This window comes from Nesoenas mayeri, assembly GCF_963082525.1.
Source record: "Nesoenas mayeri genome assembly, chromosome: 4".
NCBI classification, from domain to species: Eukaryota; Metazoa; Chordata; class Aves; order Columbiformes; family Columbidae; genus Nesoenas; species Nesoenas mayeri.
In genome coordinates this window covers 76588077-76605486 of record NC_137540.1, presented here as the reverse complement: position 1 = coordinate 76605486, position 17410 = coordinate 76588077, and the positions used below count along the sequence as shown (strand labels likewise).

Here is a 17410-nt window from a genome sequence, read left to right as displayed (position 1 = left end):
AGATGGGGCACGGTCATGGGCTGGGGAGCATCCCAAACCATTCAGGAGCTGGACTCGATGACCCTTGTGAGTCCCAATTTAGCACATTCTGTGATTCTAACCATTTGGAGATGGAAAACAGCCCGGTCAGGAAGCAGAAGAGCTGAAACCCATGAGTCACCTGTTCACCTCTCCCTCACTGCACCCGGTAATCAAGGCGGCAGCTTCTCCGTCTGCAACTCACGACAGACACCTGGGTTCAAAGACGCAAGTACATGTGCAAAGGAGACACCTCGCTGAGATAGTTAACTTAATTGATCTTCTCTCTAATTCGATTTTCAACTTCTGTTGCATCTACCAGCAAAACAAATGGGGAAAAATAGGCCAAACCGGTTTTGGGTCTAACAAGCGTCTCTTGGCGCCACGGCACACTCATGGCACCTTCAGCAAGCTCAGGACTGGCTCCAGGGCTCACCCAGCCCCTTGTTTTCACACTGCTCATCAGATAATTTGACTTTGCAGGGCAGGGAAACCACATTTAACCGCAAAACATGAAAACAAGTTAGAAAAGAAAACCACCAACAACCCAGGGCTTCCTGTCTGCTGAGAACGAAGTTGTGAGTTGGCTTGGGTGCTGCCTTGGAGGGACTGTCTCCATCTATTGATGAACATCTATTGAAGGTAAGAGCAGAGAGGTGCTCAAAGCCTTGCAGTGTCATGTCGAGGCATAGATCCACAATATGCAAGGGCTTCCCCTTGGCCACCATGCCCAGGGGTAGATATAGAAGCCCTGTGATAAATAGCAGATGTACGAGATCGGGCTACAACTTAATCAACACAGGCTCATCTTGCACAAGCCCAAGCCTCCAAGTGCTTCCAAAGCAGCCAACGACCAAGTCAGATGGAGTCTTAAAAACCTTACTTATCATCCGATGTTTTGATAGGAAGCAAAGCTCAGTAACCAGGAACGTCAGCATCGTTGTATCTCGCAACACAACCTCACAACTTGACGTTTCCTGCAACAGAGCAGGTTGTTCCTTAAAACCAAACGGAAACCCAAGAAATCCAGGAGTCCCCATGGGTTTCTCTCAGGGTTGAGTCTATGGGATGAGTTCACACTGCACCTTTTCCCCTTTGTCTTGGCTCATTTTTCCAGAAATCGCATAGGGTTGTTAATTCCCTCAAAGCCCACCAACCAAATATGGCCAAAACGGGCCAGCAGGTCCAGAAGTCACTGGGGGAAATTAGGAGGGACACAAAGACGAAATGACCGTACACTTCATATGGCTAAAAGCTCCTGCCTCACTTCATCTTCCATATCTTTTAAATGCAAATAAACCCAACCAAACCCTTCCAATAACCTGCAAACAATGCAGAAGAGACAGGAAACCTCTATGAAGGTAAAAACGGCACAGAACAGCGATGGGAGGGAGCTGTGTTCCTGATGGGAATATTATTTTATTAAGCATCTCTATTAGAGGTAACAGGGAAAAATCAATGCACCAAGGGGAGACCTCTCATTGCCCAGCCGGCCAGCATCCAACACGAACCCAAAACAACCACAGCTGGCCTTCAAACACAGCGAAAAGCCGCACTAAATGTTTGCTCCTGGACAAGCAGGGAGCAGAAGTGCCGTTCCACACCCAGTGACAGCGTTTGCCTGTCTTGACCTCACCGATGGGGTCTCACATTCATAACCACCGTCACGTTACAACAGAAGAATGATGGAGCAGAAGAATGGAGCTCCCCGTCCTCACCTCTTGCCCATCCGCGTGTCTCCAACAAGACAAGCTCCTGCTTGACGATCTCCAAATCTCCTTTGATGCTGAAGTTTGCCCTTGCAGAGCAAATTCAACACACAAGATTTAGAGCTCGCTGGACAGACGGAGAGGAGCTCTAACCCATCGGGGACGTTCCTTTGCTAGAGCCCAACGTGCAATCCTTGGAGTGCTGGAGATGGATTTTCCTTGGTGGGCGGCCACGAGGGTCGATCTGGTTTCCAGGAGAGATCGGCGCGGCTGTGCATTGCAGCGACTTCACACACAAACCTAACACGTCCCTCTTCTTACAATAAACCCATGAAAACAAAAAGCTAAACCATTTCCAGCCGGCCAGAGGCTGTGGAGAGAACAGTGAACGTATTGCATGTGCAGCCATGGGGAGGACGTGGAGCGTCCTGGAGCTCTTCAGTGCTATTTGGACATCTAATCGTATTTGGACCAAAGCATCTAAATCACTTCTTAAAGACAGATGCAGAAGACTAAATTACTTATGCGCTTTTCATATTTTAGCAAGGTTATTTATGGAACTAAATTTATTTCACGTTTCTAATACATAGCACTGAGTGTAGATTAAACTTTAAGGGGAAAAGGTAACTACTGCTTCCTTGTAAAGCCTTAAATATTTGTGTATCACTTTCAGACCCTTATTAGAAAAGGCTCTTACAGAAGGATGAGGTGCGACTTGGTTTACCTTATCACTTCATTAAGGGGTTTTATGGACTTAGAATTGTCCCAGGATGGGAAGAAAAGTCACTTTTTAACATACTGTCTGCTCAGAAGAGCAATTTTGATCCTCCTGGCTTGACTCTTTTTCCTCTTTACCATATGGTGATATGGTGAATTGCTCCAAATTTCCTTGTGCACAAGGAGAAAATGAGGATTTTGAAGTACAGACGGATCTTACACTTGACTCTGCTCCGCTGAACAAACAGGAATCCGGATGTTCCCACACAATGGCGTTTTTATAGGGCTTATTTTCCATTACAGTGACCGACAATCAAAGCCGTTCGCTACCTTTTTCCTACCTTTTCACATTTAATTGTGCTAAGAATCGATTTAGGTCAATCCCTTAAACTTCATCATCCCACATGACTTTGAAAACTCCCTCTCATCTACAATTCCTCTGTAAGAACGAGAACTGGAATATACTGGGAAGGGAGAGGGAAACCTCTTCAGTCTCCCTATTTTGTGCATCTTTTGCCCCCTCATTTTTCCTCCCTTTTATATATTTTTATATATTTTGCGAAGCCTGTCTGGATTGTTGGGAACAGCCTTTCAGCAGCTACACCAGCATTCCTTCCCGGGCGAAGGAAACAGCTGGGAACACAAACATTTTCAGGAGGTATCATTTTCCCCTGTTCGTAGCTTTAAGTCAATATTGTGTTAACATTTAGCGGCTTAAAAGAGAAAGAACGCAACGTCCAAAAAGGACGAATTAAAAACAAGTTGAAGAACAAACTAAGAGCTCTTTTTGGTGCTGTTTAAGCAGCTCCACCACTCCCAGGCCCTGCAGAGCAGCAAGAAGCACCACGGTGGTGGGAGCACTGGAGCTCTGATGGCCCCAGAGCAGCCAACAGAGCTTCATACAGATGGAGTTTGGTGACAAATTGCACGTCACAGGATGAGGTCACGGGCAGGATGAAGGGAGCTGGGAACTCGCTCCTCTTTGCACGTTATTGCTGATGTCAATAGGCCAGTGATAGGTGGGTTCTTCTCTATTTGGATGGTGTCCATTATCTGTCCAATAGTTAGAATCAACAAGCATCCCTGTTATCCAGGAGATGACCCAGGGCTGCCTGTCCTCACCCAAAACTCAACAGGCCACAGCATGTGCCCTTTTGCCCACAACATTCAGAAAAGCTATTCCTTTGAAATGAAAGAAAACCAGATTTGGACTACCTTCCAAAACAAAGAAGAAAATATAAGTTGGGGAATGACCTATTAGAGAGCAGCGTAGGGGAAAGGGACCTGGGGGTCCTGGGAACAGCAGGGTGACCATGAGCCAGCACTGGGCCCTTGTGGCCAGGAAGCCAATGGGACCTGGGGTGGGTTAGAAGGGGGTGGTCAGTAGGTCAGAGAGGTTCTCCTGCCCCTCTGCTCTGCCCTGGGGAGACCACACCTGGAATCTTGTGTCCAGCTGTGGCCCCTCAGTTCCAGCAGGACAGGGAACTGCTGCAGAGAGTCCAGCGCAGCCACCAAGATGCTGCAGGGAGTGGAGCATCTCCCGTGTGAGGAAAGGCTGAGGGAGCTGGGGCTCTGGAGCTGGACAAGAGGACACTGAGGGGGGACTCATTCATGGGGATCAATATGGAAAGGGGCAGTGTCAGGAGGATGGAGCCAGGCTCTGCTGGTGACAACCTGTGATAGGACAAGGGGCAATGGGTTCAAACTGGAATACAGGAGGTTCCACTTAAATCTGAGAAGAAACTTCTTCCTGGTGAGGGTGTCAGAGCCTGGCCCAGGCTGCCCAGGGGGGTTGTGGAGTCTCCCTCTCTGCAGACATTCCAACCCGCCTGGACACCTTCCTGTGTAACCTCATCTGGGTGTTCCTGCTCCATGGGGGGATTGCACTGGATGAGCTTTCCAGGTCCCTCCAACCCCTGACACTCTGGGATTCTGTGAAAATGCCATGTACAAAGGAGACCATTTGACAGAGGAGGAATTGCAGAGGGCTCCTGTTCAGCCTTCTCCTCATCCAAGCTGAATGCATTTGGCTGCGTTTTGCACTTATGAACCGTACAAGCATTTCGCTGCTAATGCACTGGCTCGGATGAGCTCGACCTCACCGAGCACTTTTAAGGCATTTCATTCTTCCAACAGCCCCAGCTTTCCTCTTCAAAACCCCTGTATTCAAGTCCTGGTGCCTGGAAAAGAACCAAAGCCTCCGCATTTCCTCATATCCACGAGGTTGCGAGTGTGCTGTCTACTGCGGTCAATAAAGTGCCAAGAAGCTAATGAAGATAAAAGTGTCAACGTGCAGCAGTGATACCTTTCCCATGCAGTTATTTTGACCTTTTTGCAAGCAAATTCGGCAGCTACTGACAGGCCCAAGTCCGAAAAGTAAACGTGCGGCATCGCAATGTTATTAAACTTCTTGCGGCTCCGCGGAAGTGTCATGGGATGACTGATTGCTCCCTGCACATCAATTGGATTCAGAGAAGTTCTCAAACCCTGGCGGGTTAAAAGCGGCTCCAGCATGAATCAGAGTCCCAGTGGTAAGGAGATCATCGATACAAGGGATTATGCAGATTTAAGAAATACCCTCAGCACCCGAAAGTTTTCAGAATGCAAACTCCGTCAACCCTGAAAACAAGAGGCACTGCATCATGATGGCAGGAGGGACAAAGCCAGGGGGGTTTAACAGACAAAAAAAGATTGTTTTAATAGGAGAGAAGCATCAGTCATTGAGTCTTACTTCATTCAGACTTTCTATCCAACCCATCCATCTTCAGTGCCAAGAGATGACAGGACCACCTCACTTTTCCCCCCGGGTCTAGTATATCAATAATGCCCATTTCTACCCCAAACAAATGACTGGCTAGAATGGCCCCTTTCCCTCAACTGGCTTGCCAAGCCCCACAAATGCCTCAGTACCTGCCATGGTCAACTTGGCTCCAACGGGACCCCCTCAAGAGGTGGGCACCGCCGGGTGGAGCCTTCCCCAACCTTCTTCCCAACAGCCACTTTGTCATTCATGGCTGGGGACCATCTGCGGAAGAGGGGATCGGGGCGGCGGGGGGGAAGAGCGAAGCCAAAGACGGACACAAAACGGGCGCGTACCCTCCCTGCACAAGCCCGAATGCAAATTCCTTCGCCCTCGCAGAACGCCTCGGCGGGCTTTATCTGCGAACAAAGGTCCCCGAGGCGGGCGGTCTCTGCATCACTGCTCTCTCTGTCAGCACCACCTGCTTGGCGTCAGCCGGGAGAGTCGCCGACTTATCTTTTCGCCGCGTCTGCAGAAGCCAACGGGAGCACAATGGACCTCATCGGCCCCGGGTCAGGCAGGGCTTTCTTTCTCGCCCCTGGTACCACCAGCCCTTTTCACCTCCATCATCTCCAAGAGCCCAGAGCGCTCAATGAGAAGGTGGCTTCGAGCGCGGGGAGGAGGAGGAGGAGGGGGGAAATATAGGTCTCCGGCGTAAATCGCCGACGCCGTTTCCCCTCCTCTCCCTTCCCTTAAGACCTGATGGTCTTCAGTCACACATCTTAAAAGAAAAACAAAAAACAAAAACACAAAGACTTACTTGTCTCAAGTCGATGAAGGCCAACTGCAGCGTGTCCCCTTGGAACCCAGGCACTGGGCCGGATCTGGCAAACTCTGTGGGAAAGAAAAGAGGATAAAAAGCGCCTTTAACTAACCATGGACAGGGAGATTGGCAGACGGATGACAGGGAAGACAAGAGAGGCTGGGGGAGAGGAGGACCGCGCTTCTAAGGAGTCATGTCTCCCTCCCTTCAGCGTCTTTGTTCGCCCTTCAAAATTCGTGTCATCAAAACACCATTAATTCCACCGTCCTGACAGCAAGGAAACTGTACTAATTCGACCTGAAATTTATTCCCATGAGCCGTACTGGGCTCCAGAGTATTTGTTTTGTGAATGGACAAACAACTTGCCGAGAAGAAAGGGGGGGATGGGGGTGGAAAAGTTTTTCCTCTCGACACAATAAAATCTTCAGCTGTGAAACTCTTTTCAGTTCCGAAAGCTATTTATATTTTAGGGTGCCGAAGGAATTTTCTAATTTCACGCTTGTCACCAGGCTCCATAAGCGCTCATCAAAAAAATATGCCCAGCCGCATCATTAATTATTCGGCAGCAGATTATCTGCATTATCTGGTACGGTGCGCTAGTGCCAGCCTACGGTCACCCCAAATGGGAAGAATCGCGGCCATTATGCGGCATATTTCTTTATGTTGGATGAAGACATCTGACAACTGAATAACATTGGCTTGTGAAGCGAAGAGAATATTTCCGAGGCCACGTTTACCTCCTTCCAGCGTAATCTGGCCAAAATGTCATACTTAAGTCATTTCGTTTTCTTCTAATCCATTATTTAAACCAAGTCTGAAGCCACCGAGGGGGCCCTGAGTGATTCCACTCTAGAGGACCTTGGCTCTTCCATGCCATTTAAGAGCTTTTACTCGGTTCGTGCAGCCAACGACTGCACATTCCCAAGTGTGGCTGTTGAAAATATGCCTGAGGTTGATTTTGCCCAACTTCACTTAATTTTCACTCTCTTCAGCTACAGCAGTAACAGCTTTATCTCTGCTCTCCGTGCAACTTTTCATCACCGAGGGACCTCATTAATGAAGCCACAACTCAACGCCATGGAAGACTCAAGAGAGAGTTCAACCTTCAGCTGAACTTCGTTGCTCCTGCGGACGCTGGAGATGGTCAACACCAGCATGAGAAGTTTTCTTGAGGTGCAAGTGAGCGTGATGGCAGGAATGAAGAAGGGAGGCAAATCAGACACCAACCCACTGGTTTTCAAGTTATTATCACCCAACTATTCTGTTTCTTACCACACAGGAACCCTCGAAACGGCTCCGGCAGCTCCACAAAGCTGAGGAATAAGGATGGCTTGGCAATAAGGAGGATTCTGGCTTCTGTCTCTTTGACTGCGCAAAGGTACTAAAAGACAACGCCTGTCCTGTCCTTAAATGCTCAGCAGAGTCATATCATGCCAGCTGGTCTATTCCTCGAACGCTTTTCCTTCCAAAAGTTATCTCATTTTCAAGCGAATGCCACAAAAGAAGGAAAAATAATCATCATGATGCTATTTTTAAGGACTTCCTACAGCGGTCCAGACATGCGAGCCGTTCCCATGGCTTTAATGAGGAAAGACTAATGAAGCAGACAGTTGGGATTCAGCCCTGTTCCTCAAGTGCCTTATTCTGGAAACCAGAGCGGGGTTATTTGTCAGTTTGCTCGCTCCACCTTGCATGAAAAGCTTGGGATGGAGAACATCCCTCAACACAGACACCGGTACCTCCAGGTACCACTTTTCAGACATCCACCACTTGGCTTTTTAATATTTTCAGGTGCCAGAAGAGCTCTGAGATTGAAACGATCGCTCATCTTCGCAGTGACAGCTGCTGCAGGACAGTCACAAACACGCCTCTAAAGCCATTACTGTTATCCAGCGCAACTACTAGAAATGAAGAATGGAAAATAAAGAAGAGCAAGTATATACGTGACTGTTCGGATTTAGGTTTCGGAAAGGAAAAGCATGACACAAAGCCAGGAGAAACCATCCGCGGCTGTGGCTATGGACTGTTTGCTCAGGATGGGACTGGACAGGCTGGAGCTGCAATATTTAGGCTGCGAATAGTCAAAAATGAGTTCACATTTAACCCTCAAAAACTGTTTTAATTAATTCTAACTGTAAAGGCATTTTAATGTACGTTCGCTATAAAATTTGAGTGTAGCTCGGCTGTGCCAGCGCACACACGCAAGGGAAGACTAACACAAGCTTTCTGACTCTGATCTGCAAGGCATAAATCATCTTTACACATCCGCTGTACGCCCCACTGTCCCATCTGGAAAAACTATCCCGAAAGCCACATCAATCACGCGCCCACTTTGGAAAAGGACGCACCTGAGAAGCTAAAAACATGGAGATGAGAGAAATAGCATTTGAGCATCGTCTCGAGGGACCCTCAGTGTCGCAGATGTCCGCGGGTTGAGGTACCAACAAACTGTCCTGCCCTCCAAGGATGGGGTCTCATCATGTTACTAATTATATTTGAAGAAGCACTGGGAAAAGCCTGAAAGGAACGGCAATGAAAGGAAGTTTCTATTTTGGATGTAAGGGCTTCGCAGCTGCTGGGGATCTGTTTAGAAGTACACATGGAGCTGGGAAATTTAAGATCTTCCCCAAAGCAGGAATTTCAAATCCTCATGAGAAAATGCCTGTGACTGGGTGGTGAATTTATCGCTGTCGTCATCTGCTCATGGGCAACTCCAGGCACATTTCATCCCAAGACATGGTTGCAGGTCTCTCTCTTGGGAAGGAACGGTACGGGAGGTACGGGGTGACACTGGAGGAGCTATGGGGTGACACTGCCCGTGAATACAACAGCAGCACATTGAACCAACATTTGCTCCAACAGCAATTCTCATCAAAAGAACAGCCTGGAGCTTCCACTGCATTAACCGCGCACTTGACGTCCAAGAAGTGAAATGACGTATGAGCTCATATTATTCGTATTACAGAAGAAATGAGATCAAGAACACGGCTCGGACGCTAGAAGAAAGCCGCTCCAGCTCTAAGGAGCCCGAAGAGGAATGAATGCAATGCTTCACCCCACGGTTGTTATAAAAATAGCCGTACCTTCTGTAATCGTAGGTCACAGTTTACATACCAATGCCACGAACTTGTTTTGAAGGAGGAGTGAACAAAGTCTTAAAGGAAAATAAAGAAACAAAGAAGAGAACAGGGCTTTAGAGGAAAGACACAGCCAGTTCTTCTTGGTTTTAATCTCTTCAACCACATTTCAGGATAATTTTCTCGGAACGACCAAGCACAGTGCTGGCCTCAGTACTGTCGGATTCGCTTATTGTACCGGCTCCGCGACCAAGGCAAGCGGCAAACAGAGCAAGCCACCTACAGTACGGCCCCTCGAGCAGAAAATCACCAGAGAATAGAGCAGATCAGTATGCGGCTGTTTGTACAAAGCATTTAGCCAGGCTAAAGGTTTGAGAGACTTGTGTTCAGGCCAAAAAAGTAATGTCTTTGCAAGGCCTGCAGGCTCGGGCCACCCAGGGCAGGTCGCAGGGGGACTCTAACCTCCCTTCCAAAACATTTCACCGATGAAAGAATCAAGGAACAGGAACTGTTAAGCCCTTTACAATGGACAAAGAATAAAGAGTTCAAACGCTCACCAGAAAAGAGACATCCACTGTAAATTAATTATAGTGAACGGGGGAATCTCTTTTTGTCGACTGGAGACGGCTGCGCACACGGGGACAGTCTCACATGTATTGTGCGGTTCAAACAAACACAGCTGGCGACTTAATTCCTCAAAACCATCATTTTGAGGACAAGATTTTCTCTGAATTCCACGACACCGCTGGAATTCACGACGGCAGACGTGTGGGATGGAGGTTACAGCAGCTCCCGGTGAGGGGAACATGGATAAGCCACCCGCGGCTGCATCCGTCATGAACAAGATTCTCTACTTGGGGAAACAACCACCTCAGTATTTCCCAATTAAGAATGTAGGTCTCTAAGTCACCTTCCTTAGACAAACCCTTGGAAGATTATCTCAGAAAAGCCAAGTGACAGGAGCTCTTGCACCTCATCCAGAGGCTGAGGATGACACCTTGAGGATGCTCAAGCTGAACAACAAATCTCTGCAGTGACTCTGGAGAAGCTCACAAAGGAAAAAGGGGGAGAAATAACAGGTAATGAACTGAGGCGAGAGGAACAAGATCCCACTTTCCATATTGAGCTTCTACTTCACCCACACAGCCCTGCTATGAAGCTGTTCCCCATTACAGGCCAAATTCTCAAAGCTCATCCCCATCTGGAGAATTCCAGAGGGCTGTGGGGACAGGGAGGAGTTATCAAAAATATACTGAACTGGGTCAGATTAAATAACAATTTCTACGCCTCTCTGTCATTGTTTTCCTCTGGTGGAACAAAGATGAGCTCAGAGTCCTGTTCCTGTGTAGAGACGTGTGGTCGCAGGGGCTGGGATGTTCTGCAGAACTCCTCACTGATGGACCGCTACATGTTTTCAAGTAGAAGATCAGGGAGCTCTTCAGAAGACTTTGTATGAGAAGTGTGCCAAGAAAACTGGCCCCTGCCAACCCATAGGACACGTCTGCAGAATCAAGTTATAGAAATACACAGGTTCCTAAAGCCGTAAGTCAAGATGTGCAGTGGGTGTCTCTTGGCAGATGTGAAGTTCTCAGCTCCGGTAAAATATTAATAGTAGGAAAAGTGGAACGCGCACAGCTCACCATGAGCTCATTTGAGCTGCAAAGGTCAACAAGCACCAGTAACCTGTGTCCATGATGAAGGGGAGGTGGGTGCTGAGTTGAGGAACTCTGCGCTCCTTTAACGGCTCAAACAAAATCAGGTGTGGACAGAGACATTTTATCATGGAATCACAGAACAGTTTGGGTTGGAGGGACCTTCCCAGCTCCCCCAGTGCCCCCCCTGCCATGACAGGGACATCTTCACCAGCTCAGGTTGCTCAGAGCCCCGTCCAGCCTGGCCTGGGATGTCTCAGGGATGGTTCAGCCACCACCTCTCTGGCCAACCTGGGCCAGGCTCTCACCACCCTCAGGGACAACAATTTCTTCCTCATGTCCAGCCTGAATCTCCCTCCTTTAGTTTAAACCCATCACCCCTTGTCCTGTCGTAACACGCCCTTCTAAAAAGTCTGTCTTCTCTTCCTAGAGATGCAACGGATGTGCAAATGAATATCAGTGGGTGTCCCGGTAACGAGGGAGAACACGGGAAGGCGTTGGAGATGAAGGACATCCAACATGTTGTAGCGGACAGTGGGACTTGGAAACAAAACGACAGGGGAGGCTGAGATGACACTGTGGGATTAGCAAGAGGTTTGCAAAGGAGACAGAAGGCAAACAGCAAGAAATACTAAAGCTGAAATGCTGAAGGAGAAGAGGTGATGGATCATAGGACAGATGAAGGGAGAATAGAAGACAAAAATCAGCTGATCTTTAGATATGGCAGAAGCAAGCAGGAGATCTCAGTCTACGGGCAACATGAGAAGGCTGGAGAGATGTTTCTTTCTCTTTGACACTACACGGACTCCCAGGATTTGCTTGAATCAGACTTACCAAGACCACTTAGGTGCTGTGTTAAAGCACAGAGCATTGTCCAAATACTTCCCATCAGCATCTAAACCAAAAGGCCACGTTTTTTGATATCTCACTGATGGGGAGCCATGCGCTTCTCCTCCATACATATTTATACGCACTAATTCACCAGCCATCACCTTCTTTGCCGCTGCAAACACTTTGCAACCTCTCGGAAAGGTCAGCTGAGGGAAACGAAGGCAGCGCTAAATAAACTAATGACGTGCCCCGGGGAACAAATTCAGGAAGAAATAAGTGAGGATAAATCTAAGCACCGGAAAGCGACACAGCCGTGGAGCACAGGCTCCCAATTCCATGCCCTGTCGTCTGGCACACCAATAATTTACCCTCCCCGTGTCAGAGAGCACGGCCAGCAGCGCTTGGAAGGCAGCTCATCAATACAAACCACCCCGCTCCATTTGGACAGCACGAAAACACCGCGTTTTGTTTCCCAGTGTGGCCGAGCTTTGACAGGTGAAGAGGTAAAGGAAGCGATCTGCTCCTCTCATCCTCTCGGGAATGGTGAGGATCACCGGGAAAAGGGAGGGTCTGCGGGATCGCAGGACGAGCTGAACCACGCGTCTGTATGGGCATCGGGATCTGCGGGATCGCAGGGATGAGCTGAACCACGCGCCCATATGACACCTGTGTATGAGCCCTAATTCTCACGAGGACCTGCAGCTTTAATATTTTCTTTAAACATATATCTTTTCTTTTTTAACCATACATCTCAGTGGCATGGAGAGACACCAGACTGAGGCTGTGAGCCCCTAATGTAACACAAATCTATCACGTATTGTAGGATCTGAAGAACCATAGAATTATTTAGTCTGGAAAAGACCCTTAAGGTCATCAAGTCAACCGTTAACACTGCCAAGTCCAACACTGCCCCATGTCCTGAGAACCTCATGTCCGTCTGTCCAACCCTCCAGGGATGGTGACTCCAGCACTGCCCTGGGCAGCCTGTTCAATGCCCCACAGCCCTTTGGGGAAGAAATTGTTCCCACATCCAACCTCAACCTCCCCTGGCGCAACTTGAGGCCGTTTCCTCTGCTCCTGGCGCTTGTTCCTGGAGAGCAGAGCCCAATCCCCCTGGCTCCAAGCTCCTTTCAGGCAGTTCAGAGATCAGAAGGTCTCCCCTCAGCTCCTGTTCTCCAGCTGAACCCCCCAGGTCCCTCAGCCGCTCCATCACACTTGTGCTCCAGCCCCTCACCAGCTCCGTTCCCTTCTCTCCACTCACTCCAGCACCTCAAGCTCTTTCTTGGCGTGAGGAGCCCAAAACCGCCCCCAGGATTCGAGGTGCATCAACAGATCAGCATCAGTGGTGTGGAGATTTCCCTCCTGATGTGACTTTCTCAAACCTATTCGTCTATTTCTCCCCCAAAACACACACTTCTGTGGCAGGATGGACACCAGCAAGCACACAGCACAAACCAGGGAGTCCGTCCTCCAAACCACCACGCTCACCTCCATGGCCACATACGCTAATCCCACATGGGCTGCAGGTTGGGAGAACATCAGGCAGGTGTCTGTATGGAGAGGACACCTGGGGCGAACCCCGGCGTCTCGCATGGAATTTCCGCGTGAGAAAGCGCTGGGAGCCAGATAACACGGCCAAGAAGGAGCTGGGGAACGGCTGCGATGGGCCCCGCACCGGCACATTTTGGCACGTTTGCGTGTCAAGCTGGAGGATCCTCAAACCCAGCGGAGACATGTGTGGTTCGCATTGCCTGCCCCCAGGAGCGGGCTGAACACACACTGGGAGCCGAATGAGACTTCAAGCATCACTTTTACGGCGTTTTTAATTTCTCATAAAGCGGTGGTTAAAAGACTTGAGAGATTATGGAACTGCTTATTTTATGATCTAAGTATTGTAAAAACAATCTGCTGGAACGGGGTCCGTGGATGGGAAACACTTCTGCGCGAGTGAGAGCAGCCCCTTTGCTTTCTGCTTTCTTTGGTCGTAATCTCCAAATCTGGGTTGTTATATTTGATTCTCACTATATCTGAGGTACAAGAGATATAGAAAAAAAGATCTTTTATATATATATATATATATATATATATTCCAGCACCGGGAGGTCTAAAAAAGAGCAGAGCAGGGCACTGTGTTACAAGGCACAAAGCTATTACAACAAGCACATTGCATGTACTGTTAAACCTTGGGTTACAGATGCATTCTGGAAGACACCAAACCCACGTTAAAAAGCACGTGGCTATTCTGAAAAAGGCATCAGCTCCTCTATTTACAGGTTCACAGAAATATTTGCGTTAGGTGGGGTTTTTTTTCCTCCTCAGAATTGGTATTTTTCCGCTTTTCAAGCTGTCTCGTTGGGCTGGAGCCAGAACTCCCTCCTAAATTGGGACATAATTAGACGTGTCCTACTGTGTCCTTTTGGGCAGTTTGTTTAACCTCCGCCTTATTTCATTGCAGGTTTAAAAAGGAGGTGAGAGAATCTCTCTTGGCTGATTAAAATGAGCGACGGAAAGCCAAGCAGTAAGAAACAAGAGTCACAACTAATACCTGGCTAGCACTCTTTCTTGCCTTTTTTGCACCAAAAATGCTGCTGATATATATGGGACTATGCGTATGACCAAGTGTGAGAGTCGGTGTGAAGATGGAGCAGTATTTGCCTGACCATCGCCATCAAGAACTTAGAGAACCGAGGCCCGGACAGAAAGAACAGATGGACAGTGACTTGGAGCGAGGCCCGAGGAGCAGCACTGTGCTGCACTGGTTTCTCTGATATGGGGGGGCTGCTGCTCACAATGGCTGATGTGTGGACTTTGCTGCTGCAGCCAAACGAGCCCCAGCCTCCTGAAGGCCATTGGTATGAGGGTCTCTTCAACCCAGGGACAACAGCTGCCATCCAGAAGAATGTGTTCTAACCTGCAGCCTCAGTTACACGTGTCCCTCACCTGCTCCCCCAAACAATGGCCAACGACAAGAAGCACACCCAGAAGGGTCCTGAGGTCACCCAATGGACCAGAGAAAGACCCCTGAATGCTGGACACGTAAGCGCTGGTAAAAGAAAGCGTGAATGTCTCGAGCCTGTGCAGTACGAGCCTGGGATGCAAAATCAAGGTGGAGACTGGGCTAAAACTGGGAGCAAGAGGGGTGAAGAAGCATAAAAGATGAGACCAGAATGGATACCACTGAAGATCTTCCCATCAGAGGATCCCGAACCACGACGGAGGACCAGCAGGACTCCACAGGACCGGAGACCACAGGGAGCTTCTGGAACTCAACTGGTGATAAACGCAACCTCATTTCTCATCTTTACTTTTACTTTTCCCCATTTCTTTTCCCTTTTCTCTTTCTTACTCTCTCCCTCTATTACATGCCGCTTTACGGGCAAATTAACAAAGTAACACTGCTTGATTGAATTATAAGCCCTTGGCATTTTGGTCGCCTTAATTTTGTGCTCTGAGATCAAGGTAAAAGAACCATCACGAGCCCATGGCCGAACGGATCATGACATCAAGACATGCAATATTTGGCTTTTTATTTTTACTACTTCACTCTTCCAAGAGCTTTCTTTTTGAAGCTCATAATATTAATGAGCTGTAGATACTTGGCGCCTTGAGCATGCAAAACCAGCACGTTTCTAGGGAAAGGGAACTGACAGCACAGCCAAGAGGTCCCATCACGACCTTGACCTTGTCCCAAGCACCACCCAAGGTCACACGTGCCTGGTGCCCAACCTTGGCCTGATTGAATCCAAGAATCGTTTTGGTTGGAAAAGCCCCTGAAGACCATCAAGTCAACTGTTAACCCACCTCTGGCACTGCCCCATGTCCTGAGAATTAATTTACCCATGTCTTGTTTTTTAAGCCTACACCGCCATTCTTTTCACCTCTACAATTGTTATCTACTGTGTATATACACCCATTTTCTTGTAATACATGTTATTTCTAATATAGAGCAAATTATCTGCACCACCTTCAAACCAGGCTTAATATACTACTAAATCCTTTCATTAATTTGCCCCATCGCTCTCTTAACCGGCTTATACCTTTGGCATTCACAGGAGACCGGAACAAAAGCCCAATAAAATCCAGGATCGAAACTGTGAAGCCCTGCTCCCACATCACACAACTCACTGCAAGGGCTCCAACAGCCCCCAAATCCGATTTTAATATGATAAGTACGTGATACAGCCACTGAACTGGGGAATGCTTGGGGGCCTGGGGACAGGAAAAGGGCGGAGGGCAGAGACGTAAAGTCAACGTGCAACTGGTATTATAAGGATGCTGAGATTTGCACTGGAGATTTCAGGTAAAAGATGAAAAACAGGAAAGGAAAGAAGGAAAGGGAAAGGGAAAGGGAAAGGGAAAGGGAAAGGGAAAGGGAAAGGGAAGGGAAGGGAAGGGAAGGGAAGGGAAGGGAAGGGAAGGGAAGGAAAGGAAAGGAAAGGAAAGGAAAGGAAAGGAAAGGAAAGGAAAGGAAAGGAAAGGAAAGGAAAGGAAAGGAAAGGAGAGGAAAGGAAAGGAAAGGAGGAAGGGAGGAAGGAAGGAAGGAAAAAAGGAAGGAAGGAAGGAAGGAAAAAAGGAAGGAAGGAAGGAAAAAAGGAAGGAAGGAAAAAAGGAAGGAAGGAAAAAAGGAAGGAAGGAAAGAAGGAAGGAAAGAAAGAAGGAAAGAAGGAAGGAAGGAAGGAAGGAAAGAAGAAGGAAGGAAAAAAGGAAGGAAAGAAGGAAGGAAAGAAGGAAGGAAAGAAAGAAGGAAAGAAGGAAGGAAAGAAGCAAAGAAGGAAGGAAAGAAGGAAGGAAAGAAGGAAGGAAGGAAAGAAGGAAAGAAAGAAGAAAGAAGGAAAGAAAGAAGAAGGAAAGGAGGGAAGGAGGGAAGGAGGGAGGGAGGGAGGGAGGGAGGGAGGGAAGGAAGGAAGGAAGGAAGGAAGGAAGGAAGGAAGGAAGGAAGGAAGGATGGAAGGAAGGAAGGAAGGAAATCCTTGCAAAATGAAATGTATTTTCTGAATATACCCGTTCACTCTCACATTTGGCTTTTCTCAAAATTGAAATACTGACGCCTCGCTTCTCAAAACCAGAATTCCAATTATCCCCCGTGTCAGCAAAACTACCAGACAAACCCACGGGGACGAGGGAACGTGTTTTGCTGCCGAAAAGGAAGAAAAAGATCTTGTCTGGGTTCAGGGTTCGGGGCTGACAGTGATGGATCGGGAGGTTACGGCACCAGCATCCGCGACGGCATCTCGGGCCGGGTCGCCGGCCCCGCCGCTCAGGTTGGCGTCACCTGCTCTTAAACGTCTGAGTGCTCCCGGTTTTGTCTGCGAAACGACTGGAATTTAAGGAATCGTGCTTTTAAACCTGGTATTAAATGCCATCCGTTTTACTTAGCGTCGGGGGCTTTCAGGGAAGGGATGCGGCTTAGTGACCCGCATTAGCGATGGGGCGGAAAGCTGCGGGGCTACGAGTGTGTTTGCATCACAAGAAAACAACGGAAAATGTTATTAATGACAAATGCTTCCTATTATTCTCAGTGACATCGCTGGGAACACCACGCACAGATGAGACACAAATTAGTCAGAATTTAGGGCTGAAGGTTCTGAAAGAAAAATAAGGTATTGCTTGCAGTACAACACATGATATAGCTGCAAGTTTTGGATATGATTCATTAAGCAAGGATGTTTCTCCCAGGGTATGAAGCTGAGAGTGCTGTATTATTTAACAACGTTATTGATGATTTAGATGAGGGGATTGAGACCATCGTCAGCAGATTTGCTGATGACACCAAGTTGGGAGGGAGTGTCGACCTGCTGGAAGGCAGGAGGCTCTGCAGAGGGATCTGGATAGACTGGAACAAT

General features: G+C 48.2%; 1 protein-coding gene across 2 annotated transcripts in view; it reads right to left on the bottom strand.

Moving 5' to 3' along the window:
- Positions 1 to 17410, bottom strand: part of EXOC6B (exocyst complex component 6B) — a gene marked incomplete at both ends in the record, with an annotated part of 314229 nt that overhangs the window by 67546 nt on the left and 229273 nt on the right. For both annotated transcript variants that reach the window (XM_080344137.1, XM_080344138.1), the window contains one exon: positions 6005 to 6078. In XM_080344137.1, the coding sequence (XP_080200263.1) occupies positions 6005 to 6078 (74 nt within the window). The remainder of the gene's footprint in view (positions 1 to 6004; positions 6079 to 17410) is intronic.